Raw genomic sequence first — 24,311 nt, forward strand, 5'->3', positions numbered from 1 at the left:
GTAGCGAAATGGGCCAGGACGGGTCTGGGGTGGGCTCGGCTTCCCTGCGGCAGCGGCTGCTGAGGCTGGGTGGATCTCGCGTGCATTGTTAGTGACTGCAGATGGCTCAGAGCCGTGAGCTTAGCTGCCCACTGCCCAGGCTGGAGGGGCTCCCCATCTCCCAGGGATGAGGTGCAGGAAAGCCCTGTTCCTGATGGTACTTGTCCTCTTCTTGGTAGCAGCTTCCCTGTGCTGGTTGTCACTGCTTCTGTGCCCTCTGGGACCTGGAGCCGCACCATCCCATTTCACTTCAGAAATGGGTAAAAACCCTCTCCTCAAAGCATTGCCTCTCCTGCTGAAGAAACGAAGAGCCTGTGCCTGCAGTGGGAAGAAATAGAGCTAGACCACCACAGCCTGTGAAAGCACATCACAGAATCATAGAATGGTTTGGGTTGGAAGGGACCTTAAAGATCACCTAGTTCCAACTCCCCTGCCACAGGCAGGGACACCTTCCGCTAGACCAGGTTGCTCAAAGCCCCATCCAACCTGGCCTTGAAAGCTTCCAGGGATGGGGCATCCACAACTTCTCTGGGCAACCTGTTCCAGTGCCTCACCACCCTCACACTAAAGAATTTCTTCCTAATATCTAATCTAAATCGACCCTCTTTCCATTTAAAACCATTACCCCTCATCCTATCGCTACACTCCCTGATAAAGAGATAGAGTCCCTCCCTACCTTTCCTGTAGGCCCCCCATGGAGTTAGTCCTCAGTTAAAGGCACACTTGGCCAAGGTTTCGGGGCTTTTTAAATGTTTATTCACCATGAAGTAAGAAACACCATTCCTTCCACCTCAGGTCTGGCCCAAGCCTCTCTCGGTCTTTACTGAACAAGAGGTGAAACCTATCGCGTTATTACCCCCACAAGCTGCCCAGCGGTAGCAGGAGCAGTGTACCAAGCTCCAGCCCGGGTCCCGGGTCCGCGGTGCCTGGGACCACTGCCCGAAGCACGGAGCCAGGCCCCGCTGAGGCGCTGCCCGCGCAGCCGCACTGCCTGCCGGGACTCGTATGCCGCGCAGAGTTTTCTGGGAGCTGTAGTTGGCGGGCGGCGCCGGCGCGTCGCTCCCCTCCGTCAGTCAGTCAGTCAGTCAGTCCGTCGGTCTGTGGGGCGATGGCCGCCCGCTCCCTGCGGCGCTTCGGGACCGTCCTCCCCTTCGGCAGCGCGCCGCGGCGCGGCAGGTACGTGAGGCGGTGTGAGTGCGTGAGGGGGGCTGTGTCCTCCCTCTCCCTCTCCCTCAGCTGTTAACGGTCGCCAGCGGCCGCGGCGCTGACCCCTCCCCTCCTGTGGCGGGCTCGGTGCGAGACGTGGCAGCGCCCCGGGCCCGGGCCCGCCGCGGCGCCTCGTCGCCGCCGCAGCCGCTGCCCTACGGCGGCGGCGACGAGGCGCCGCGGCGGGCCCGGGCCTGGGGCGCCCGCGGGGGTGTGGGCAGGCGCGGGGCTCCGCTGGAAGAGTGCCATCCCCCCCGGAGGTCTCCGCTTTACTCCCTCATGAGGGGCACGCTGCTGGCCCTTAGCTCCTCAGAAGGCCCGGAACAAAAACAGGCTCTCGATAAGCAAGCTCTTTCCTGGAGAAGTGACATTTTGAGGAAAAATTCATTTTCGTTTTTAGGGAAAAGCGTTTCTGTTGTCAGCAGGTCACGTTGTGACGTTGTTTCCTGCCGTTACACGTATCCACAGGTGATCTCTGTGTCTCTTCTTGCCCATCTGGACCATTTATTCACGAAGTATATGTTTAATGTACTCCTCAAGTTTTATTTTTGGTAGTGATGCAGCACCTGTACTCTCAGTGTGTTTTGGGTGGTTGAGGGAAGAGGGTCCATTTAATTGTGTCAATATTTAGACAGAAAAATGGTGTCCAGTCATATTTTTGGACATTGTGGAATATGGCTTATAAAAGTGAAATCCATAACAGGTGCTTTGGTTATTTGAGTGAACTGTGGGCAGGTGAAAAGAAAAAAAGTAAAAATGCATGTTAGTTTATCCTGGAGTTTTTTATCTGAAAAAAACCACCAAACCTAAAGACCATTTAAATGCAATAAAATAATTCTGCAGCACATAATAGAAGCATCTGTGTTTGTGGACAGGTGAAGTGCAAAAAAGTCAAACTGCATGTTAGTTTATTGTAGAGTTTTTTCCCCTGGGAAAAAAACTGAAAATACCACTTCAGTGCAATAAAATAATTCTGCAGCACATAATAGAAGCAACTGTGTTTGGGACTAAATGTAAAGATGCGTGTCTGAAAGTCCTTCCTCTTTCATATGCTCTTATACGTGTGAAAACTGCTTTGGCCCTCTCGAAATGTGCACCAAGTTTGAAATAGGTGACTTTGGGAGCTGAGCAGGCTTCTTTCGTGGAGGATCACCATCGGTGTGAAACGGTTTGTACGCAAGCTCTGCATGGCCGTGCCTGCGTCCCAGCCAACAGCAGCGTCTCTGTACAGCAAAGCGGTGGGTGGTGGGGCCCGGACACCCATGCTGTACGCATCTTGGGGACTTCTTACCCTGGACTAGCTGTAGTCTGGGAGCCTACTGCCCAGTTTACAGCGATCCTGTGTTAAGGTGCACTGCACAAGCTTGTTCTCCAGATTCATCGAAGAGGAGTCCACATGGTATTAATCTCTGGTATCACTCCCTGATGAAACAGAGTAATTGGGGGTAATTAGGAGATTTCCTTCCAAAGCACGCTCATCAGAGCTAAAACACTAATGCAGATGTTTCTGTGTGTCTCAACACTTGCGTGCTTTGTCATGCTGATTTGGGAGGAGGAGGAGGAGGGAGTGTTTAAGGAGAGATGGCGTAGGACCCTTGTCTTCAGAGGGAACATGACAGAGGCGGTTTGGGATGGTAGGGTATGGTGCCTGTGCTCCAGAAAGAGGTGATACTATTGTTCTGACTGGAGAGACCTGTTTGCATCATTTTAAATTCTAATCTTTAAGGACAATTGGCTTAAACCATATGGATACAATCAACTTCTCTGCTACACCTGTCTATTTGGCTTTCTGTGACAACAGTTTGTAAATCTTTTTGTATCACCAGCTTAGTTGTATAATCCCTTCACGTGCTCTGGGACTTCCACGTGTCTGTCGCTTCAGGATGTGTGAACTTCCTCCAGTGGGTTTTCTGCCTATTTTTAGAGCAGCTGTGATCACCACTGTGTTTCGAAGATGGAGCACAGTGCAGTGGACAGACTGTAAATAGCACTTCCCCTTTTTAGTGGAGTATTTCTTTCATCCTGGAGGAAGAAGTAAATTGAGTGGCATTTTCAGTTCTGCGTAATAGTCCTTCTTAAGAATTCCCTTTGGAGTCAGCCTGTGGTTCTTGTTTCTTGCCTGCAACTTTTAAGGCAGGCTTGTCTGAACAGCACGTGATACCTGGGGCATTTTACTGCACAGGGGAGTGTTCTGTAACTTGGTTTCACAAGCTGGAGAAAGGAATCCATGCAGGCAGCTCTCTGCTTCACGTAGGCAGGTCCCAGTAGCTGAGGCTCATTCATGCTCCTCTCCTACACACTGAAACACACCCATTCGAGTAGTGTAAATCACTGCAGAGGGAAATTACTCACTAACCTTTGCTTCTTGGATGCAAAAGAGTTAACTCATTTGTATAGCTTTTTTAAGACACAGGAGTCTAACCTGTGAGGTGCCTAGCAAAGCAGCTTTCTCAGCTGCATTTCAGGTTTTCTGGTTCATCTGTAGCATGGCTAATTTCCATTCCTGCAGCTCTTGAAATGAAATGTGAGATGATAAAGTACAAAGCTCGTAGTTGGTGCTTGCCACAGACACACCTGTTATTTACAAAGAAAGCTTTACAGTTGTTAAAAGCTTCATGGATTGATTTTGAAGGCTTGTTGAAGGGGGTCCTTCTCTGTCCCCGCCTCCAGTTTAGTCTACTTTCTATAACTTTGAAAAAGTGCTATGTTAATCAGTCAACAACACAAATGCGACAAGTATCTTAAAAATCATTCAAGATGCCTCAAACAGATCTTTCTGCAGCCAGGATTAAGATGTGGGGGGGTTCTTCTGTGTTGGCATTCCTGGAACCTGGAACCGCAGTGGCTGGGCAGCTTTTTGAAAAGAGCCTGGTCTGAAAAGAGCCTTTTTGAAAAGAGCCCCTCGCCTGGGTTCTTTAAAGATTAGTGCGAGGAACGTCCTACTCCAGAGCAAGTGTACGTAGGAATAGCACTTTCTGACTTGTATTTGGCATGTAATGTGTTGAAAAGGAGCAGTTTGACATACAGATTTTGTTTTAAGTACCCACTTCATAAAAAAATTTATGTGCAAATGTCTTCAGGTGGGAAAAGGAAACTTGTCATTAGTGTTGTGGGAAATGTAGCAACCTTGTATTAAAGATAAAATGAGGGAACATCTGGCCTGCTAAGCAGGGAGTGGTAGGAGATGCTTGGTGGTCTTTGGGCAGATATAAATCTCTTAAACTGTGCTTTGGCCATGGAGCTGAGCCAGTCTAAGGCCTGGCTGCCACCCAAAGGGGGACAACCTCTTCCCTTTCCCACATCTCACCAGGCTTCACATGTTTGTCTTCTCTTTTGTACTGGCACTTGCACTCATCTGATCTGTCAGCAAGCCTATTCAGGGACACAGACAGAAAAGTCTTTTTGTTTTGTAGGGTGAGTTTTCAGCTGGTTTAACTCCCTGAACCTTCGTTCTACACAGCTCCAGTACTGGAATAAGGGGAGCAAACCTGTCCCTTCCAGTTGCTGCTGTAAGCTCAGCTTAGCTGGATTGCTGAAGAACACTTAGGTCTCATGACGGATTTGATAGGCCCAGAAACAAAAGCTGTGCATTTCTGCGACATTGTACCTGAGCAATATAGCCTTGCTGAAAGCTTAATGGTGCAGGCCTGGTAACATGAACTCAGCTATATCGATTCTGGCGCCTAAATTAGCATCTCTGTGCGGTGTTGAATTGTGCTGTATAAGCACAGAAGTTTGAATCAGTGCCAGTGCAGTGATTTCTGTGCCATGCTGCATTTCACTCAGTAAAGGTGCACTTAGTATATGCAAAACACCTCTATTAAAGGCGATGTTGAAAGCTCTGCTCAGAGGAGGAGCCCAGGTGTTCCCAAAAAAGGAGACACCCTTCCTTGTTAAGCATATACTAAAATGTTTCCTGAATGGAGCTGGTTGGGGAGTAAATTGAACTTTCTGCTGCAGACTCTGTTCCTGGTGTAAGGTGTGAGAGGGAGGTGGGCTGGGGCTTTGGCCTCATGCTGGCAGGAATGGGTGCTGTCTAGGTCGGTTTGTAAAAGCAGGTGGTGTCGGAGGGGGCGTGAAAACTCTTGGTTTCACTCATGGAGTGACAGCACTGTTGGCACAGGTGAAGGGCTTTCTGGAAAAGAATAGCATGAAGCGAAAAATATTTTATTTATTTTTCAAAGTGTCTAGCATGCTGGTTTTGATCGTCTTCTGACCAAACTGTTTTCAGCCAGACTTCTATTATCTAGTTTTTGGGAAACCTGTGAGATTGTTACAGTATAGAATAGGCTGCTAAGCACCTAGGCGGTGTTTATATAGCTCAATCCAATTATCTGACTCTTTGGTTGTTTCATCATTCCATCTGCAAGTTGTGGAGTCAGCTTCCTGGATGAGCTCCACCTGCTGTACCAACATGAAACCACTGACAAGTGTGCTTTTTGTTGAAAAGCGTACTTAGGATGAAAAAGTCATTGGAAATAAGATAGGCTTCAGCACTTGAGGCTTGGGCTTGTTTTGTTTTTTCTGGCTTTGGGACTCTTTCATTGCCAGTAGAGATAAAAACCGTTGAAGTGCTTAGAACTGTTGGAGAATATTAGGGACAATTTTCATTTGGCATGTTCAGTCCCTTTTCCAAACATAGCTAACAGTGCTGTGAAGGTCCTGATGGAAGGCCTTAGAATATTTGGGCTGCATACAACTTGGTCATGTCTCTGCCAGTTCTCTTTGGTTTCTTAACTGTTCTTTGTGCAGTGAACATGAAAGCTGGGTACAGTCTAGCAATTGCTATTTTGTGAGAAGAACCGGTCGGCAAAAGGTTGAAATTCTCCTCCTTTTCACTCAATAGGAGGAAAACTGAATACACCAAATGCTATGTCTGTTTGCGCCCAGAAGAACAAATGGGTCAGAGCATCTGAGAATTGGATCCCCTGTTAGCCGGCAGTTTGAGATGTGTATGTCTTTCCTTGCTTGTTAAATTGCTCCGCAGAAATCCACAGCCATTCCACTGGTGTGACTTGCCCTTTTGCAGTCACTGTACCATCTTAGGTAGCAGGCTAAGCTCTGCCTGCCTATCTTAAGTGCCATGGGTTTGCAGATCTTACTGAATTTTGCTCAGAACATTTGGGTTTTTTTAAATAACTGTAAAAACAGCTTTATACCACCTGCCTCCTTTTCAAGACTGTCTTGCAAAAATGTTTCTGAAGTTTGTCATCCGGTATTGACCACCTGTACTGGGAGGTCAGCAAAAATGCAATCCAGAACTTGTTTTCCTGTGAAAATGCGACTCTTTTCAAGGTATGTCAAAGAAGTGGTGTACAGCCTCTGTGGTGACGTGTGAGTCTAAAATAGAAGAATTTTTCAAAACATCTGTCTCTGTGTTTCTGTGCTAGTTGTCCATATTTTCTGAAAAGAGCTAAAATTTTATCTAGAATCCTATGTACCTTTTTTAAGTGAGCCTGCTTTTAGTAATCACACTAAACTAGAATTCTTCTTTTTGACCCTGTTGTTACTTAACTTTCCTTCTTTTTCACTAGTTTGTATTTCAGGGGGTCCCCATGTGTTTTCAGCACTGCAGCTCAGCAGAGAAGTACAGGAGATGAGTGTGGCCCAGAAGATCCCCGTGATGAGCCCAAGCATCCCCTTTCTGACTGTGCCTTAGAGCACAAAGCCATCAAATTGGAAGAACAAGTCCGGGATTTAACTGTGAGTATGCTGCTGGTGGCATCATGATGTCTTCTGTTCAGTCCCCTTGACTTGATCTGTCTTTCAGCCCTAGCTTATTCTGTAAGCCCCATAACACGCACACAAGGTGCTGTGCTATGGCAGCCTTCAAAGCAGCTGTGCTCTAAGTGTGAGAGGGTGCACTGTGAAAGTACAGTCTGCCTTCCCCAAAACGCCATCAGTAGTACCTAGGAGCAAGACACCGATAGTATGATCCTGGCAGGCAAAACTGTATGTTGGAGATGGTCTGGTCAATTCTTTCACAGCATTGTACAGAGGGAATGGCAGTAGATTCGTCCTGATTAGCATCACATATTGTGTCGCACTGGATCCAGATTGTCTAAGAAGGAAGGTCCTCTTTAGTGACAGTGGTATGGTGGAAATGGTAGGCTCATGTTATAGGAACTTTGAAGAACAGATGTGACTAAGGAGGGGATTAACTACTGCAGCACTGGGCAGGCAATTCTGGAAAGTACTACTGCACCAGGTGATAAATCAGCTGGTTGCAGATCTGTTGCTGAGACCTCCAACTTGCCTTCTAGAGAAAGGAGTGTCTCAATAGCTGCAGTGAGTCATGCAAAAATCAGCAGCCTGACAATGCAGTGTTCAACTGAGCTGCGCCCTGAATGCTTCTGGCCTTCACTTGGATCCTTTGAGGGATTCACAGTTGTGCTGATTAATCAGTAAGAGAGGGACTTGGCTTTGCATGTAATGAAAACACAGGAGCCCAGCACAACCTTCTGACGTGAAGTGGGCTCTTTTTAAATCATTTCTAAGGGATTGCCAGCTTGTCAGGAAATTGGGTTTACCTCCCTGTTTGATGTCTCCCCTTGCTATTGTGGTTACAGGAGCGATACCGGAAAGCTTTGGCAGATTCTGAGAATGTCCGGAGGAGAACACAGAAGTTTGTGGAAGATGCCAAGCTCTTTGGTAAGCAAAGTGAGGCAGAGCTGTGTTTACTGCGGTGGCCTGCCTGCCTGCCTGAGCATGAAATGCTGATCAACAGCTTTTCTCTCCTGCCATCCTGCCCTTGTTCATTGTAAAGTCTGGCATCACGTTTGGCCTGGACTATTGGTGTCTGGGCTTACTTGCTGTTTTTTCTGTATGTCCAGCTGTGTCCTATCAGGTTTATCTCAGTGACTGTTTTGTGATCTTTTTCTAATAAAATAGGCCTGGTGCAACTGAGTGTAGTTCTACTGACTTGGTTGAAAGTACAAGTTCCTCTGTACACTGAGAATTGGCTCTGAGTTTCATACTCTTAGCTGTGTCATCAGGTTGTGATTTCCTTTACTGCATTAACAGCCTCTTCTCTTCTGCTCTAGCTTTTAGGAGATGGATCCTGCCTGGGACAAAGGTTGTCAGTTCCTATATCAGATGTTCTTTAAAACTTCTATAATAAATATTTTAGCATCAGTGAAGTGAGTTGGATTTGTAGCTTTGGCAGTGGAGGCAGGTGAAGGGCAAAGAAACCTGCTGTTTAATCATTGCACTCTGCCAGCACCATCTCTGAGAATGAGAAACTGTTACTCCCCACAATGCGTGAATCTCAGAAGGTTTTTTATTAGTTAATTCCAGTAGCTTTGAAATTAGAGCTGCTGTAGTTTTCTTACCGTTCTATCCATTGTGCTGTAAAATGGCTGTTGGGATAATCAGCACCGTTGGTTTTGAGAGGTTTTTTGTGAGCTCTGAATTTTATATGTAGTATGCTTCAGATTTGAAGAAAAATTAGGTTCTTTATTAGAAGTTGCTCATGGAGGCGTGGGGGTCTGTAGAGCATTAAAACAGACTCTGGCGCAAGAGCAAAACCTGAAAGGAGGTTGTAGAGAGGTGGGTGTTGGTCTCTTCTCCCAGGTAACAAGCGATAGGATGAGAGAGAATGGCCTCAAGTTGTGCCAGGGGAGGTTTAGATTGGATGTTAGGAAAAATTTATTCACCGAAAGGGTTGTCCAGCATTGGAACAGGCTGCCCAGGGAAGTGCTTGAGTCACCATCCCTGGAGGTATTTAAAAGACGTTTAGATGAGGTGCTTAGGGACATGGTGTAGTGGTGGACTGGGCAGTGTTAGGTTTACGGTTGGACACAATGATCTTAAAAGTCTTTGCCAACCTAAATGATTCTGTGATTCTATGAAATGGGTGGTAATTGGTCTGCCTCTGTCTGCTCCTTTGTTGCTTCTCCTTCATGCTTCTTTGTTCTGTGCATGTTTAAACATGTATGTACAGATATAGATAGCACCAAACTATTGTTTCTCTTTCTCTGTTTTCCTAATGTGTCTTTTCAGTAAGTTAGTTATGGCATCTATGTAACTGAGGGAGGCTGGTTTTCCTGAAAATTTTGCACTGTGTAATACACCACTTCTGGAAATGTATCTGATCTAAACCCATTTTTCTAATGAAACAGACTGCATGACTTTTCATGACCAACCCAAGGACCATTTTGTCCAGTCTTTCCACAACGGTTTTAACTTATGAATAAAATTGTGGATGTACTTTTGAATGGTCATGTGTTATTTTAGTTTCCCCCATTGCATTTGTTCTCCGTGTGCATGGGCATTTGTGTGAGTTGCTTGGCAAAACATTTATGTCTGTGGGACTGTATGAGAGGGTGTGGAACAGTGTCCTAAATGACACGTCTTAGTTGCAAGAACTTTTTGGAGTGAAATACTAATGCTCTACTTTGTCAGGTGTACTATAGATGTGTGTGTATATATATATATATATGTTGAAGTGTATAGATGTACCTTTCCTGCGTATACCTTGATTTGGGGAGTCTTTAGATTACTACCCATGTAATGATAAAGCTTTGACTACAGGATGCAGAAGACACTGTCTGCTCTCACTAAAGTAACGGTTCAAATAACTTAGCAGCTTTAAAGGTGCTTTCAAACTGCTGTGACTTTGTGCCTGTCATTGGTAGTGTAGCTCTGTATGTTCTGTAAACTGCCCTTCATTTACTTCTTGCTTCTTTGTGCCTGTAGGGATCCAGAGTTTCTGCAGGGACCTTGTGGAGGTAGCAGATATCTTGGAGAAGACTGCCGAGAGTGCTGCAGAAGAAGCAGAGCCTAGTAATCCAAATCCAACCCTGAATAAAATCTATGAAGGCCTCTCTCTCATAGAGGCCAAATTGCAAAGTGTATTTGCCAAACATGGCCTTCAGAAGATGAACCCTGTTGGTGGCAAATATGATCCATATGACCATGAAATAGTCTGCCATGTACCAGCCGAGGGAATGCAGCCGGGCACGATAGCACTGGTGACTCAGGATGGCTATAAACTCCATGGTCGCACTATCAGACACGCACTTGTCGGCGTGGCAGTAGAGTCACAGGAATGATGTGGGCTTACCCATTGGCATCTGGGACCTTACTGAGCTGAGGACCCCTCAGCACTCAGTCACAACTGCAGCGCGTGTCTTTACTTATTTATTAAGCTAGGTTTGTATTGTATGTTGGCTTCTTTATAATGTGTTCAGTCATTTTGCCATTAATTCTAAGGTACTTGTATATTTAATAATCCTTTTTGGAGTATGCGGAGTAGTACTAGGAGTCCTGCTATTTGTCAGAAACGTGGCACTGTAGCCCCTTTCTCCGTTGCTCATTTCTCCATTAAGACTGGTATGGGGAAGAGGGGAGATAAGAGAGGGAAAGGGAAATTCTCTGAGAGGTAAGGAATCTTGTCTCCTGGTTCCATCTCTGAGACAGACTCCTGCAGTGGCCTTTAGGAAAGTAACTTCTCTGCCTCAGTTTCCATATCTGTATTAAGTGAATATAATAATACTTATTGACCTACCTCACAGGGAATGTGGTGAGGCCTTTTCTTTGCAAAGCACTCAGAAGAGGAAAAGCCCAAAGGGCTGAGTATTATTATCAGGCTGGTTTTGGTGTCTTCCCTTGTCCCCTGACCCCTCAGGTGGGGATGAAGATGATCACTTGAAGTGACATTTAGGGGCAGCTTTTTCTCATGTCACTTCAGGAAAACAATCCCAAATTAATGAAACCTCTGTCATACTACAGTTGAATAGGGATGAGGTTTTTAAAGATAATTCAGTTGTTAGGTCAGACTTTAATATGTTAATATTTGTTCTCCAGGTAAAACTTCAGCTTGCCTCCTTGTTCCTAAAGGTAAAACAGGGAGTAGTGGTTCTTGGTGGAGCCAGAAAACAGTTCTGAAATCTCTCTTTCTCCAGCCAAAAGATATATTTTAGAGGAGAGTAATCTCTCTTCCCTGATGGGTATTTGTGCAGCTTTCAAGCATGATAAACTATATGCTCTTTGTTGCAGCTGCTGGCAAAATGGAGATGTGCCCTTAAGCAGGAAATCTGGACTGTTTTATTTTCTCAGCTCTCCAATAATGGTACTCGGATAACACTAACTTCCAGTTCACATTCAGATTCTACTTTTGCGTGGTGATAGTAAATATTAAACCTTTTGGGTTTTGATGCAAGGAGAAAAATCTTTTCTACTAAAAGTCTCAAGTGCCCTTGAACCAATTTTAGCAGCAGTGACAAGAAAGCAAGGGAAGCAGAAGTCTGAGGAAGTGAAAGCTGACCTCAAGCCGTCCTCTTAGTTGGAGTCGTGTTGTTGTCACAGCATGGCATATGTATTTCCCAGTGGTCCTTTTGCCTGGGAGTCCATTTATCTCAGCTGAAAGGATGCAGTCACCGAGTAAGATCAGAATTTAACCCTTTACAGAGCAGCAAGCAGTATAATGACAGAAGAGTTATATAAACCAGCCTGTGGTCTGCAGTATACGAAACCAAGGCAGGAATGGTTGTTTTCAGGTTGTTTCTTACTGATTCGTTAATTCCTGCCTTTTTACTTTCTGGAAGTGGATCCATGGCCTGACAGTTATTTGAGATCCACTTCCAAAACTCTTTACTTATGGTGGATGCCATCACTGGTTTGGAGGAAAGCTTATTCTTCTCCCATTCCTTTTCAGGCTTCAGTTGCATAATCCTTTTGTGGTGGACTTCAGGACTGCCGCAGCCTTCGGTTAGCAGCTATTGACAGTCTTTCATCTGGGGAGACTATGTGCAGCTAGTTCGTTGTCATTCCAGAAATTTAAGGAAGATGCACATTTCTAATATGCTCCATGCAAGCTGCTTTAGTGACGGCTCTATGTGGGTGACTCAGTAGTGGATACTTTTTAAAATGCAGTTTTCTGCCTCTCTGTAGTTAGGTTTTCAGGCAGGTACTTAAGATTTCAACTCTGAAACAGTGCTACATGGCAGCATTAGATCACTTTGGACAGAACTCTTGTTTTATTACGTTGTTGGAAATTTCAGAGATATACAGGACTGCCTGTTCATTGTTTTGCTGGTCTACGTGCTGACTGGGTCACCAGGTTACACTGTTACTCAAGACAAAGAACAGGTAAAACACGAAACGTGGTAATGCAAGTCTTGCTGTTCTGCCTTGACTGTCTGCAACCTGTTCTGAGGAAACTGTGTCTTCAGCTGGAAGGAGTGGTTGGGTTCTCTGCTGCCTCTTCAGTCCCGGCTATCTCAGCTGAGTCTTTTTGCAATAGAAGGGAAGAGCTGGTTATGGAAACTAACTTTGAATGTGAAACTTTATTTATAAAGAACTAAACAAAAGCAAAGGCATTTTACACAACAAGTCGTTTTCTGTCATAGGAAAGGCTGCGACTTACCTGAGCCAGATTTAAAAGTAGTGTGTGACCAGAAGTGATGGGACCCAAATCTTCTTTAAACTGACCCACGGAGCCACTTGACTGTGAAAGTATAGTACAGCTAGCTGGTCCACCTTTGGAATCTTTGCCAAGCCTGCCTGTCTCCTCAGCTAGTATGCACCCATTTTTGCCTTAAAGATATACCTAAAATGCACTCCAGACCTTCTGTCTGTAATAAGAGGTTATTGATTCAGCTTGTGTATCTGGGATCTGCTTTCACTGAGGCACTGTTGTGTCTAGAGGAGGAATCTGAGGGATCCAGTTCCTGTGCAGTCTTTCTCACCCTCCCACAGGCGCCATTTAAGTTTGGGCAAGCTATTTTCCCTGTTGTCCCAGTTTTTTCAATCTATGAAACTTCTACAGGATCTTATTGGGCTTTTATGATGATTACTGTGAGATGTACCCATTGCTTAGAGACTCTTTTACAGAAGTTACCAAAGAGATAAATACTGTAGCTGTTGTTTGTCCTAGTTTCTGCTTCCTTTGAATGGTGAAGTGAAAATGAAATAACCAAACCTGGATTCCATCACAGAATCCAAATTTCCTAGGCAAAATTTGATTCTCTTGCCTTTCAAGCACACTTAATGGTCTCGTTTATCGTGGATGAGATTGCGTAAGGGTGGATTGAATTTCTCCTTTGTAGATTCTTGCTCCCTTGTCTGCCTTGTTTGTGTAAAGCTTGCACACTCACCACGGCGGGGTAGAGTCCCCACTGGTGCGGTTCCGTTGCACTCTGCAGAGTTACACCAGAGAGGAGACGGTCCTATGAGCTTTTTCTCTCCAGTCACTTTATTCAATGACTATTTAATACAAACAGGAGTACATTAGCAGGGATGGAATAGCAAAGGAGAGGAAGTGTCACATACCTCTTAGTCATTTCCACTCCGTTTGCCCAGCCATGAACAGAAGAGCTCAAGCTGGGAATGCAGACAACTAGATAAGATGTGCATGTGATGGTGATGTGTGGACCTGCATTTCTGCTCTCGGGAAGTGGGCAGCCCCACTGAACGTGGGCATTTGCCTTGTTCTGTGGCCTTGCCATACCCTGTCAGTGGGACAAGTTTGAGTTGAACTCCTGGACGAGTCTCCAATGGCACCATCTCAGAGCATGGCAGCGTCTTAACTCTGACCAGGAGCAGTGCAGAATGTGAATGTCGCTTTGTGAACCTTAAATTCTCAGTGCTTCATCAGCAGAGCTTCTGTTGAAAGAGACAGCTGTGATGCATCAATAGCTATTAGCAGTCCTTTAATTTTTAAACAAATGTATTTAAGTTTGATATGTGAATATTGTAGTATTTTTTTATTTTAAAACTTGAGATGTTTTGATATTACTTGCAAACTCAAATGAACAAAGCGTCGCTAGTCTCCAAAAATCTAAGTCCATTTAGTTAGTGGGAAGCCTGTATATATTGTATTTTTTTGTGTTTCTGTGCTCTTTGTTTACCCAAAGGTTCTGGCTGTATGAAAGACAAAGACTGAAGTGTGGGAGTGGTGCAAGTAATTGACAACGACATTTGAGTTAATGTTGGAAAGGGCTGATTTAATTTAGATGTCCAGATACTGTCCATTTGCAAATAAAGAAAAAAGAATTGCAGTTGCTTCCTTTTCCTTTTTTCCCTGCCCCAAACTGCTGCTTGTTCTGACTGCCACTTTAGTCGGGTGGGACTGTGGATTGAAAGGTTTCCCGCTATTCCTGATCTGATTGTCTAAAATAAGGGCTATAGTCCATGGCAGTGGAGAACTTTGTTGAACGTGTTACTAACAGTCCTTCAGGTGGACCCCAAGAAATGCGCACCTGCGTGCGTATCATCTTTCCTCACGCAGGTGAGTTGTTGGGGATTTCTGCACTGATAAACTGCCCAGGTGTGTCATTCTCTGGTAGTTCTGCACCTGCTTTTGTGTCTGTTCCTGGTAAGTCCACTCATGGACCATCATGTAGAGAAATGCTGTCTGCCAGCCTTTGGTGGTGGTTCATTCTGCAGAACTCTGCTGACAGTTGAAATCTTGACACCTGGTTTTATTTTTGCCATTCTGCTCTCTCACAGCTTCGCTTTGCTGCTTTTTTCCCCTTTGGTGTGCAGTGTGTTGTAGCAGGCATACTGTACGGCAGCTCGATTAAGGATGGCTCAATATACACTGTGTACTAACGCTTGCGGTATCTGCAGGCAGGTTATGATTTCAGGGATTTGTTGGAGAGAAGAACAGGCTTTCTCTGTAGGGGTGTGATTGTAACAGATCACATTCTCCCTTCGCATGTCTTCTGCAAAAATAGCCGGGCCTCCATTCCTAGTTTTGCCTTAGTCTTGTAACACTTGGTGCCATGACGGTGGGCCTTGCTTGCCTTGTTCTCCTGAAGCTCTGAATGCCCCTGGGCACTTCTCACTAGAAAAAAACCTTTGCAAAAGGCCATTTACAAGTGGTCTTTATGGGGCAAGATCTATCTTTCTGTGCTAAAGATCTGCCAGCGAAGTCCCCTTGTGATCGCAGAGGTCATGTCCCCTTATAGGGGCTCTTCCTCATTCTGCCTAAAATGTGTGGGCATTGCTTGGTGTTCGCTAACTAGACCAGGAAATACTGCTGCCTGCTGCGGTGTTCGTAATTTCTGGCTCTGCTGGTTTTTCTCTGCACCAACAGTGAGAGCTGGGAGTTTTCAAACCACAGCCACCTCCATCTGCAGAAAAGCATCGGAGCTTGTGAGCAAGAGGAAGAGCATTTTGCTAATGGCATGGTATTGCAGAACGCCTGCAGCAGGGCACGGTCTGCCGTTCCTGCTGGGGCCATTGGGAACAGTACTGACCTGGACTCCTAGGAGCTTTGCAGTGACAAGCCAGATTTCTTGTCGCCCACAGCCATGGTGAAATCAGGCCGGTTAAGTAAGAGCTTGTTAAAACCTGAGGCATGCTGCAAAGATATTTCTGTGCTGTGTTTTAAGCTGCTTTGGGAACATCGTCTCCCCGTCCTGGTGGGTTCATACTGCCCACTGTAAGGACTTGGGTGAGCTCAGCAACAGTAGTTTTTGTCTGTGCCCCCCCAAACGTTCACACCTGAGTTTCCAGGCTGTGTGTGCTCCCCTATGCAGGAACTCTGAAGCAGCTCCTGGCTGGGGGCAGGGAGGGGGCCTGTGCTTGAGTTGTGTTTCTCCTGAGACAAAGTTCAGATGACAGATTCTCAAACTAAATTTTGTCACTTGGTACGGAGCCAGCCCTGGGCTACAGCAGGCTCTGTGTCTGTAATTTTACATGTCCTACCTGTTCCAGAGTTTTTGCTCAGTCTTTGCTATCCTTTGCAATCTGAGCAGCAGCAGGCTCCCGGATGGAATCCCCAGGGCACGGAGCTGCTTGCTGTCGGGCACCTTGTTTTGCCCAGGGCAGTAAGTGCAAGCGAAAGCTTGAAATGCCCTTGCTGATGCATGAGCCACGCAGGATCCAGCCTGCTCCCCTCAGCCGGGTGCTGAGCACCATGCCTTCGCCCCATGTGCAGACTGCACACACAGAAAACATGCTCCGGCAGCACAGAAAACAGCCCCCAGCATGCTTGCAGCCAGAGGGAGGTGGTGCCACGGGGAGCTCCTGGTTTTGGGCCTTTGGTTCACCATGGGGTTGATTGCGAGGGGGATGCTGCTGAGCGTCCTCGTGGATGCACAGCAAGCGGTGCGGAGCAGAGGGCACCGAGGATCCTCGCTGTGGCTGTGCCTGGGGTTGTTCACGTGCCGCAGCCAGCACTTTTGAGAGTCTCCGCTGAGCCCCAGTGTCATCCTCCAAGGATGAGTGCTGGGAGATGAGTTACCACAAGGCCTGCTTTTGTACCGCTGCTGTGTCTCCGGTGAGCCTGCTGCTGTACCACTTCCCTGAACCCGGGGAGCAACGCCAGGCTGTGTGCATCCCTCCGGCTCTGCGGGAACCAAGCCCGCTCCCCTCCCCGTGCTCGCCCTGCTCCTCCTCGCCTTGCCGCCGGCAGACGCGCTGGCTCAGGGCTTCCAGCGCCGGGGCAGGCCTGCCTCTGCTCGCCGGGAGCCGGCTCCCTGCCTGGGCCCGGGCCCGGGCCGCTGCCCGGGCGGGGCTGCGCGGCAGCGGGGGGCGAGGGGGCCGAGCCTGCGGGAAGGGGCGGGCCGGGCCGGGCCGGGCCGGGGCGGGCGCTGCCGGGGCCCGCTCTCCGCGCAGCCGTCCGCGCCATGGCCCCGCCGCCCGCCGCGCTGCTCCTGCCGGCCCTCGCCGCCCTCCTGGCCGCGCCCGCCGCCGCCCGCGCCCCGCCGCGCAGCATCGGTAGGAGCGGGGGGGGGGGGGCGCGTACGGGGTGGGGAGGGGGCACCCATCCCGGGTACCGGCAGCAGCCGGCCTCCTCCCTGCCTGCCTGCCTGCCTCCGGGGGTGGGAGAGGCGAGCTCCGGCCACCCGTCCGCGGCGGGAGCAGGGCGTCCTGCCGTGCATCCCTGCGCCGTCCCCGCCGCATCCCCGCCCTCGCATGCGGCTCCGGCCCCTTCCCTCCCCGCGGCCGGGGCGGCCGGGGGTCCGGGCGGGGCGCAGCGGCGTCCCCCTGCTCTCTCGGGGCGCGCCGCTGACCCGGCCGCCCTCGCCCCTCTCTGCCGGCAGCCGTGGTGGGCGCCGGACTGGGCGGCTCGGCCGTCGCCTACTTCCTGCAGCAGCACTTCGGGCCGCAGGTGCAGCTGGACGTGTACGAGCCGGCGGGCGTGGGTGGCCGGCTGGCCACCGTGACCGTGAACAAGCAGCAGTACGAGAGCAGGGGAGCCTCCATCCACGCCCTCAGCCTCCACATGCAGGACTTCGTCAAGATCCTTGGTGAGCGTGGGCACCCCAGCGCTTGCATGGCCTCCCTCCCTCCCCGTGCCGGGGGGCTGCACCTTGGGGGCGTGGAGAGGGCTGCTTCCAGTCCACCTCGGCACCCCCGGGCATGCAGTGACCCCCTTCTTGCTGTCCCTGTGTCCCAGCCCTGTTGTGCCCTGGAAGAGAAAGGGATGGCACGGCTCAGCAGAGCATCAGGGCGAGGGGTCCTGGTGGAATTAGTATGTGGGAGGGGGTTCACAAAATCCCACCAGTTTGTCCCAGCCAGCAGCATGTCAACTCCATGGGATGCCCCAATATATAGGGTCTGGCAGGGGTCCCAGTGCCCTAGGGTCTCACACTCCCTGATGCTCCTCCAAGAGCATCTTTGCCAACATCCCTGCTGCCGCGGTGTTTGGCGCTGGCCTTTCCCAGCGGCCAGCCAGCCCCAGGGAGGCGTGCGAGCCCAGCAGGGCCGGGGCCCCTCTGCTCCCTGCAGGCCTCAAGCACCGGCGTGAGGTGGCAGGGAAGAGTGCCATATTCAGCGGGGAGCACTTCGTCCTGGAGGAGACTGACTGGTACCTGCTCAACCTTTTCCGGCTCTGGTGGCACTATGGCATCAGCTTCCTGCGCCTGCAGATGTGGGTGGAGGAGGTGATGGAGAAGTTCATGAGGTAGGAGAGCCTGTGGGGCTGGGGGAACGCAGTGAGTCTTGCCCGGCACTGGGGCATCACCAGGCACCCTGTGCTCCTGTCCCCTCCAGGATCTACAAGTACCAGGCGCATGGCTACGCCTTCTCCAGCCTGGAGGAGCTGCTGCGCTCGCTGGGGGGTGATGCCTTCGTCAACATGACGCAGCGCTCGGTGGCCGAGTCCTTGCTGGAGGTGGGCGTCACACAGCGCTTTGTGGATGATGTCATTGCGGCCGTCCTGCGCTCCAGCTACGGGCAGTCAGTGCTGGTGCCTGCCTTTGCAGGTGAAACTGGGGACCCCTTCTCCCCCCCATGTGACTCTCCTTCCCAGCGCCCCCTCCACGGGCAGGCTGTTGAGCCACCCTCCTCTTCCTCTTCCCAGGAGCCATGTCGCTGGCGGGGGCCCAGGGCAGCACCTGGGCAGTGGAAGGAGGCAACAAGCTGGTGTGTTCAGGTCTGCTGAAGCTGACCAAAGCCAACGTCATCCCAGCCAGGGTGACAGGCATCTCTCTGCACAGCTCGGGTGAGCCTGGGCATGGGGTCTGCTCTGGGCGCTGCCGGCCTGGGCATGGGTCTGGGCGCACCAGAGCGGGAGGTTGGTAGTGGCATCATGGATATGCTGGGGCAGAGAGAGGGCGTTGGGAGGCTGGAGAGCATCCTGGTCCTGGTAAAGCATTTGGGTGAAGGCCAGGGAGTCTGTCCATCTCTCCTTGTCTGACCTGGTGCGGGCCCTGCAGTACAGACCTCGACCCTGAGGTTCCCCTCTCTCCCTCGTGAGGTCCCTCAGGTTTCTTCTATGGCACCATCCTTGTTGCAGGCTTGCTCCCCCATCCACCACAGCAGAAGGGCTGGATAGCTGGGGTCTGGGGGCGGGCTGTGCTGCCCCAGTCCTCCTTGCCCCGCTACGCTAGGCTTCTCTGGAAACTTTCTCCCATAGGCTTGACAAAATCTTCTTTCCGCTGCCCTAAAGTATCAGCAAATTCATCCATAACCATCACATGCTATGGTCCAGCACTGGTGTGTACTGGAAAACCAGGGGACGGAGGCCATGCTAGAAAAAAGGGGGCCAGGGCAATACTACTTGGGGCTCAGGGCTACTCCTAACTGTCTACCATCTCTTTTCAGAGGGGAGAGCCCTGTACCAGGTGCACTACGAGGGCAGTGAAGGCCAGGGCTCAGCTTTCTACGACATGGTGGTTGTGACGACTCCCCTGCACCCCAGCAGAAGCAACTTCACCTTCGAGAACTTTGAGCCGCCCATCGCCGACTTCGCTGGAGCCTTCCAGCCTTCCGTCACCTCCGTGGTGCATGGCTACCTCAACTCCTCCTACTTTGGCTTCCCCGACCCCAAGCTCTTCCCCTTTGCCAGCATCCTCACCACCGACACCCCCAACCTCTTCTTCAATGCTATGGACAATATCTGTCCTGTCAACATCTCAGCAGCTTTCCGTCGCAAGCAACCCCAGGAGGCCGCGGTGTGGCGTGTCCTCTCCCAGCAGCTGCTGGACAAGCAGCAGCTGAAGACCCTCTTCAGGTCCTACTACTCGGTGCAGGTGACAGAGTGGCAGGCGTATCCCCGCTACGATGCTGCCAAGTCCCTCCCGCCTATCGTGCTCCATGAAAACCTCTTCTACCTCAGTGGCGTGGAGTGGGTGGCCAGCTCCATGGAGATGATAGCGGTGGCGGCCAAAAACGTGGCCCTGCTGGCTTACAACCGCTGGCATCAGGACCTGGAGAAAATCGATCAGAAGGACTTGATGCACAAGGTGAAGACCGAGCTGTGATGCCCAGAGGAGGCAGCAGGTCGGGAGCTTCTGCGTGTAGTAGTCTGGGGAGTATTTATTACCTTGGGGACACCAGGGAGTTTGGGGCTGGGGGAGAGGGGACGGGCTGTGTCCCGGATGACTTGAACATGCTTTGCCTTCAGGAATACAGTCCCTGCCCAGTGTTGCTGCATGTCTGTGCCGTGTGCCTCAGTTTCCCTGTTCCCCTTCCCCAGGCTCTGCTAGAAGGAGCCTGTGCCTTTTCCTATGAAAAAAGGTCACTGCACATCTGTTTTTTGGAGGGACCTAGGGGGGCTTTCAAGGATGAGGCTGGCTGGCATCCACAGCAGATGGGTGCTGGCCCTAGGCAGGGACAGGGTCCTGCCCCCCAGGAAGCCGCCTGGCTCCTGCTGTGCCTCTCCCATCTTCCTGGCTTTGCCCCCAGGAAACTTGGTGGCAGAGCTGGCCCCGGCTGGGGCAGGAGGTCCCGTGGCCTCTCCCATGCCGTGTGTGTGTGGAGCCTAGCCCCACTCACCGGCCTGGCACCCCGGGGATGGGCATGCAGGGCGGGCTGTTGCAGGTCCTGGCTTGCAGGGAGAGGTGCCTGCTGCCGGGTGCTCCCTGTTTCCAGAGGCATCCGGGCTTCTCTGAGCCTGGGGCTCAGCTGTGTTTTGGGGGGCAAAAGAGCCTCCCTGGGAGAAGGCTGGGCAGCACCCACCCCTGGGTGGGCAGGGGCAGAGGGGCAATGCGATGGGCTGAAATGGAGCGGCTCAGACAGGGGCCAGTGATGCGCTTTATTGAGGACCTCAGAAGCCGCCCAAACCACCCTCCACTTCCCCTGCTCCCTGGGCTGCCTGGCCCAGCGCAGAGGAGCTTGCAGGAGGGCTGGGGAGGGCTGGGGAGGACCAGGTGCTCCCGGAGCTGTTGCACTGACAGAGCGAACGAAGGCAAACGGGGACTTCGGGGAGGGAGGAGGCCTGATCCTGCCCAGCCAGAAGGAGGGGGGGGCAGCTGCCTCCCTCTGTCCCCCAGCCTGCTCTGCTGAGCTCCTCCGTGGAGGTGAGGGGGCTCGGGGCGGTGTCTCGCGGTGAGGCCAGCTGCAGGACTGTGTAGCTGGGTGACTTGCAGGGGCTGCCCCTGCTCTGGGTGTTCCCAAAGTGGCTGCTTGGGCTGAGGCTGATGGAGTCTGCAGGGGGATTTCAGGGAGCTCTTGGAGCTGCCATCGCCTTGCGCAAGGGCTCTCTTCACCCTGACGCTCAGCCGGGCGACCCTCTCCCAGAGGGCTGGGCAAGCTCGGGAAGCAAGAGCAAGCTGGTTAGATGCCCATGCATGGCTTCAGGGGTTAGCTCTGCAACCTCAGAAGATGCAGGTGCAGCCCACAGCGATCGTCTCCATGACTGTCTGGTACTTCTTGTGACACTTCTTCCCAGAGGGCTTGTGCCCCACCTCGCCCGGCACCTGGCAGAGCAGCCGGCGGACAGGCAGCCGGCTGTAGATGGGAATGCTGGCCATGGTACGGTCTTCCTGCATCGTGAAGGGGTTGATGCAGCCGGTGCAGAGGCATCGGGCCTCAGGGATGTCTGCCGGGATCCGTGTTGCGTCGTGGTTTATGCTGGAGGGGAGGGAAAGCAAGATGAGGCTGGAGAGATGATGAGATGGGGGGCGGTGGGTGGCTGGGGACGGGCAGGGCAATGCCTCTGTGGGGTGAAACGGGGCGCTGCGTCACATCACATCCCCCAGCAGCCACTGCAGCCCCATGATGCTGGAGCCGTGGCCACCGCAGTGCCTGCCGGCACGGAGCCACCATACATGTCCCCAAGGTCCCTGCCCCAAGCTCACCTGTAGGCCCAGGGGGACAGGCTCCTCCGGTTGGACCTCCAGAGCCTCAGGTTGACCTGGCACTTGGTGTCTCCCGGCTCAGAGCTGTTCCTCAGCTGGCGCACCATGTCCTGGATGCTGTGCTCGTAGTCTGCCATGGAGGTGTAGGAGTCGTCCGGGGCCCAGGCCAGGGCAGGGGTGGCCGTGGGCGGCCGCACTGGGCCCCTTCTCCTCCCCTTCGCTGCCTTGCTTTGGTCCTTCGCTTCGGGGACCAGGACCATGGCAAAGGTGAAGATGCAGAGGAGAAGCTGAGGAGGAAGGAGGATGGTGCGTGGCTGCCAGGGCTGCAGGCCTGGTGTGGAAGGGGAGCTCTCCCACCTCCCATGGGACAGTGGCTGATGGCAGGACCACATTGACTTTGAGGGGGCACATGCAACCCCCAAAGGGCAACACTGGGCTGTGAGTGAGACCCGTGGAAGCACATGAGGGCACTTTGCAGGAGTGGTGAGCACACGGTTGTGATGAGCCCCTAGCCCAAGCCCCAGCTGATGTGTGTGGCTGCAAAGCCCCTGGTTGCAGCTGGCAATTTGCATTGCCCAAAATGCCCCTGCCTGTGCTCCCCGAGCTGTGCCCGGTCCCTGCCCCACCCCACGGTGGCTGCATGCTGGAAGGGATGTGTACACCCTCAGCTCAGGCTGTACCTGGGCAGCCTCTGGTTTAAAAGGAGCTTTAGAGATGAGACAGTCAATAATGCGATCTTTATCCAAACCCTCCTCTCCCTCCCTCTGTGCTCTGGGGACGGTGAGAGAGAAAGAAAGATGCTTTTTCCTTTCCTTCTCCCTCTGGCCTTGCAGGGCTGAGCTCCCGTGTGCTGACACCCGGCAGGCTGCCCAGCAGCGAACAAAGTTGCTTTCTGTAGTCCTGCTCCCTGCTATTCATGTCCCTGCAGCCAGCCGCAGGCAGCCCCGCAGCCCTGCCCACCGTCCCGCAGCCCTGCCTGCCATCCCGCAGCCCTTCCCATGGGTGTGCAGTGCCCCGGGGCAGGGACCGCTCGGCCGGGGCTGTTTTCCCGCTCCGGTACCGGACCGTCTGGTCAGACTGTCGCAGCTTTGCTCTCCGAGGCTGTTGCATCCTCGCCATGCCAGGCGTGGGAGCGATGGGCCTGGCAGGCCACAGCATGCATCTCCAAAGCAAACAAACCCAGGTAGCCACCCGTAAACAAGCGTGCAAATAATTATATTAAAGAAGGAAAACAAGGAGCGAGCCCTGAGCCGCCGTGCTGTCACCTACCAGGTTTGGAGCCCGCTCCATTGCTGCGGAGGGGCTGCCGGCCGCCGTCCTGCAGTGTGGCTGGCACCAGCAAGCCAGGGAGCTAAAAAGGGAAAGCCCCAGCCCCCGGCTCTGCTCGGCCGGAGGTGTGTCCGGTCCCCGAGGTGCCAGGGAGCCTCGGCGCCGGCAGGGCGGGGGGCCAGCGTGGTCTGGGACTCGGCCACCCGCCGCCTCCCCGGGCGCTGGCTCCACCTGCGGCTGTGGCTGTGGACGGTGGTGGGTCCCCTCTGGGCCGGGCAGCCCGGAGGGGCTCGCTGGGCAATAACCTGCCCTGGGGAGGGGGTTTGGGCTCTGGTGGTGCCACCAGCATGGTCACAGCCCTGCCGAGGCCAGGAGGGATACGGCTGCTGGGCTGGGGGAGCAGGGGCTGGCGGGAGGACCCAGGGTGGGCTTCGTCCTGTGCTAGCAGCAAGGTGTGCAGGTAGCCTGGGGCTGTCCTGCTGAGGGCCCGCCATCATCTGTGTGCCACCACCAGCTCTGCTGTCCCCAGGAGCCACCAGCCCCTTCTGCCCAGTGGTGGGGCGATGGCACCCATCATTTCCCTCACCCCTGGTCTGTCTGTCCCCAAACCCTTACCCTCCTGCTGTCCTCAAACCTGTTCCCAACCCCTGGCAGCGGGGACACACCAGGTCTGCTCACAGCTGCCCTTGGGGCTGGGCCCCAGAGCTGCAGGGTGGTGGGTGTTAGTGGTGGGGTACTACCCCCGCCCATGCCCTGCTGCTCTGGCTTCCCCGGGCCAGGCATCGGGATGCAGGGTGCTGCGGTGGGGGAAACTGAGGCACGGGGGTGCCGGCTGTGATGCCCCGTCCCAGGGACGGGGGAGAAGGGGCCTCTCTCGGGAGGGGGCCGGCATTGCAGCCCCCCTGCCCTGGGCTGTACTGTCCCTGCGGCCGGGCAGCCCCCGTGCCACACGATGGTGCTGTCCTCCACCCAACCGCACCGCCAGCCCTCCGTCCTTCCCCTCTGCATCCCTCCTCCGCAACTTCCATCCCTCCCTGCATCCCTCCTCCCCTCCGTCCCTCCCTGCATCCCTCCTCCCCTGCCCGCCCCAGCCGGCCGCGGGAGGCGTGGGTGCCCCGTGCTGTTCCCCACTCTCACGGGCAGCAGGCTCTGCCCTGCTCCTCTGGAGGGGCCTTACATCGGTAGGGCTGCTGCCCCCGAGGCCGGGCGGCGCTGGGGGGCTGCCCCGCCTCTCTCCGGTGTTTTCTGCCTCCCCTGTCACCCTGCTCCCTCCCCAGCACCGCCAGCTTTTGCAGCAGCACTGCGTGTGGAGTTTCCCTC

General features: G+C 52.4%; 3 protein-coding genes across 4 annotated transcripts; 2 read left to right on the plus strand and 1 right to left on the minus strand.

Annotated features, from left to right (window-relative positions):
• The first annotated feature begins 1,063 nt into the window (after positions 1-1,063).
• On the plus strand, positions 1,064-14,246 carry GRPEL2 (GrpE like 2, mitochondrial). 2 transcript variants are annotated; one of them, XR_012044133.1, is made up of 5 exons: positions 1,064-1,215; positions 6,780-6,948; positions 7,815-7,896; positions 9,943-10,398; positions 11,903-14,246. XR_012044133.1 is itself a non-coding variant. In XM_072872679.1 (4 exons), exons 1-4 carry the CDS (start codon positions 1,148-1,150, stop codon positions 10,296-10,298), a joined length of 675 nt encoding a protein of 224 aa, XP_072728780.1. In that variant the 5' UTR covers positions 1,064-1,147; the 3' UTR covers positions 10,299-14,246. The 2 variants fall into 2 exon arrangements, 1 of the variants encoding a protein (XP_072728780.1); XM_072872679.1 differs by having other exon boundaries at positions 9,943-14,246.
• Positions 14,247-16,754: 2,508 nt separating this feature from the next.
• On the plus strand, positions 16,755-20,069 carry PCYOX1L (prenylcysteine oxidase 1 like). Its single transcript, XM_072872207.1, has 6 exons — positions 16,755-16,914; positions 17,241-17,447; positions 17,929-18,103; positions 18,193-18,404; positions 18,503-18,643; positions 19,246-20,069. The coding sequence occupies exons 1-6, from the start codon at positions 16,824-16,826 to the stop codon at positions 19,902-19,904; spliced, it is 1,485 nt and encodes a 494-aa protein (XP_072728308.1). The 5' UTR covers positions 16,755-16,823; the 3' UTR covers positions 19,905-20,069.
• A 1,170-nt stretch (positions 20,070-21,239) lies between these two features.
• Positions 21,240-23,274, minus strand: IL17B (interleukin 17B). Its single transcript, XM_072873637.1, has 3 exons — positions 22,992-23,274; positions 21,723-22,009; positions 21,240-21,495 (listed from the first exon to the last, which is right to left on the minus strand). The coding sequence occupies exons 1-3, from the start codon at positions 23,010-23,012 to the stop codon at positions 21,240-21,242; spliced, it is 564 nt and encodes a 187-aa protein (XP_072729738.1). The 5' UTR covers positions 23,013-23,274.
• Positions 23,275-24,311: the final 1,037 nt, after the last annotated feature.

The sequence above is a fragment of the Ciconia boyciana genome, chromosome 9, assembly GCF_034638445.1.
Source record: "Ciconia boyciana chromosome 9, ASM3463844v1, whole genome shotgun sequence".
NCBI lineage: Eukaryota > Metazoa > Chordata > Aves > Ciconiiformes > Ciconiidae > Ciconia > Ciconia boyciana.

Bases quoted from the DNA above. Each gene is read 5' to 3' on its own strand.
- PCYOX1L (XM_072872207.1), top strand. From the start codon at position 16,824: ATGGCCCCGCCGCCCGCCGCGCTGCTCCTGCCGGCCCTCGCCGCCCTC. The intron at 16,915-17,240 runs GTAGGAGCGGGG...CTCTGCCGGCAG, and splicing joins CGCCCCGCCGCGCAGCATCG to CCGTGGTGGGCGCCGGACTG. The intron at 18,644-19,245 runs GTGAGCCTGGGC...ATCTCTTTTCAG, and splicing joins CATCTCTCTGCACAGCTCGG to AGGGGAGAGCCCTGTACCAG.
- GRPEL2 (XM_072872679.1), top strand. From the start codon at position 1,148: ATGGCCGCCCGCTCCCTGCGGCGCTTCGGGACCGTCCTCCCCTTCGGC. The intron at 1,216-6,779 runs GTACGTGAGGCG...CTTTTTCACTAG, and splicing joins AGCGCGCCGCGGCGCGGCAG to TTTGTATTTCAGGGGGTCCC. The intron at 7,897-9,942 runs GTAAGCAAAGTG...TTGTGCCTGTAG, and splicing joins GGAAGATGCCAAGCTCTTTG to GGATCCAGAGTTTCTGCAGG.
- IL17B (XM_072873637.1), bottom strand. From the start codon at position 23,012: ATGGAGCGGGCTCCAAACCTG. The intron at 22,010-22,991 runs GTAGGTGACAGC...CTTCCTCCTCAG, and splicing joins TGGAGCGGGCTCCAAACCTG to CTTCTCCTCTGCATCTTCAC. The intron at 21,496-21,722 runs GTGAGCTTGGGG...CCTCCCCTCCAG, and splicing joins CTGTCCCCCTGGGCCTACAG to CATAAACCACGACGCAACAC.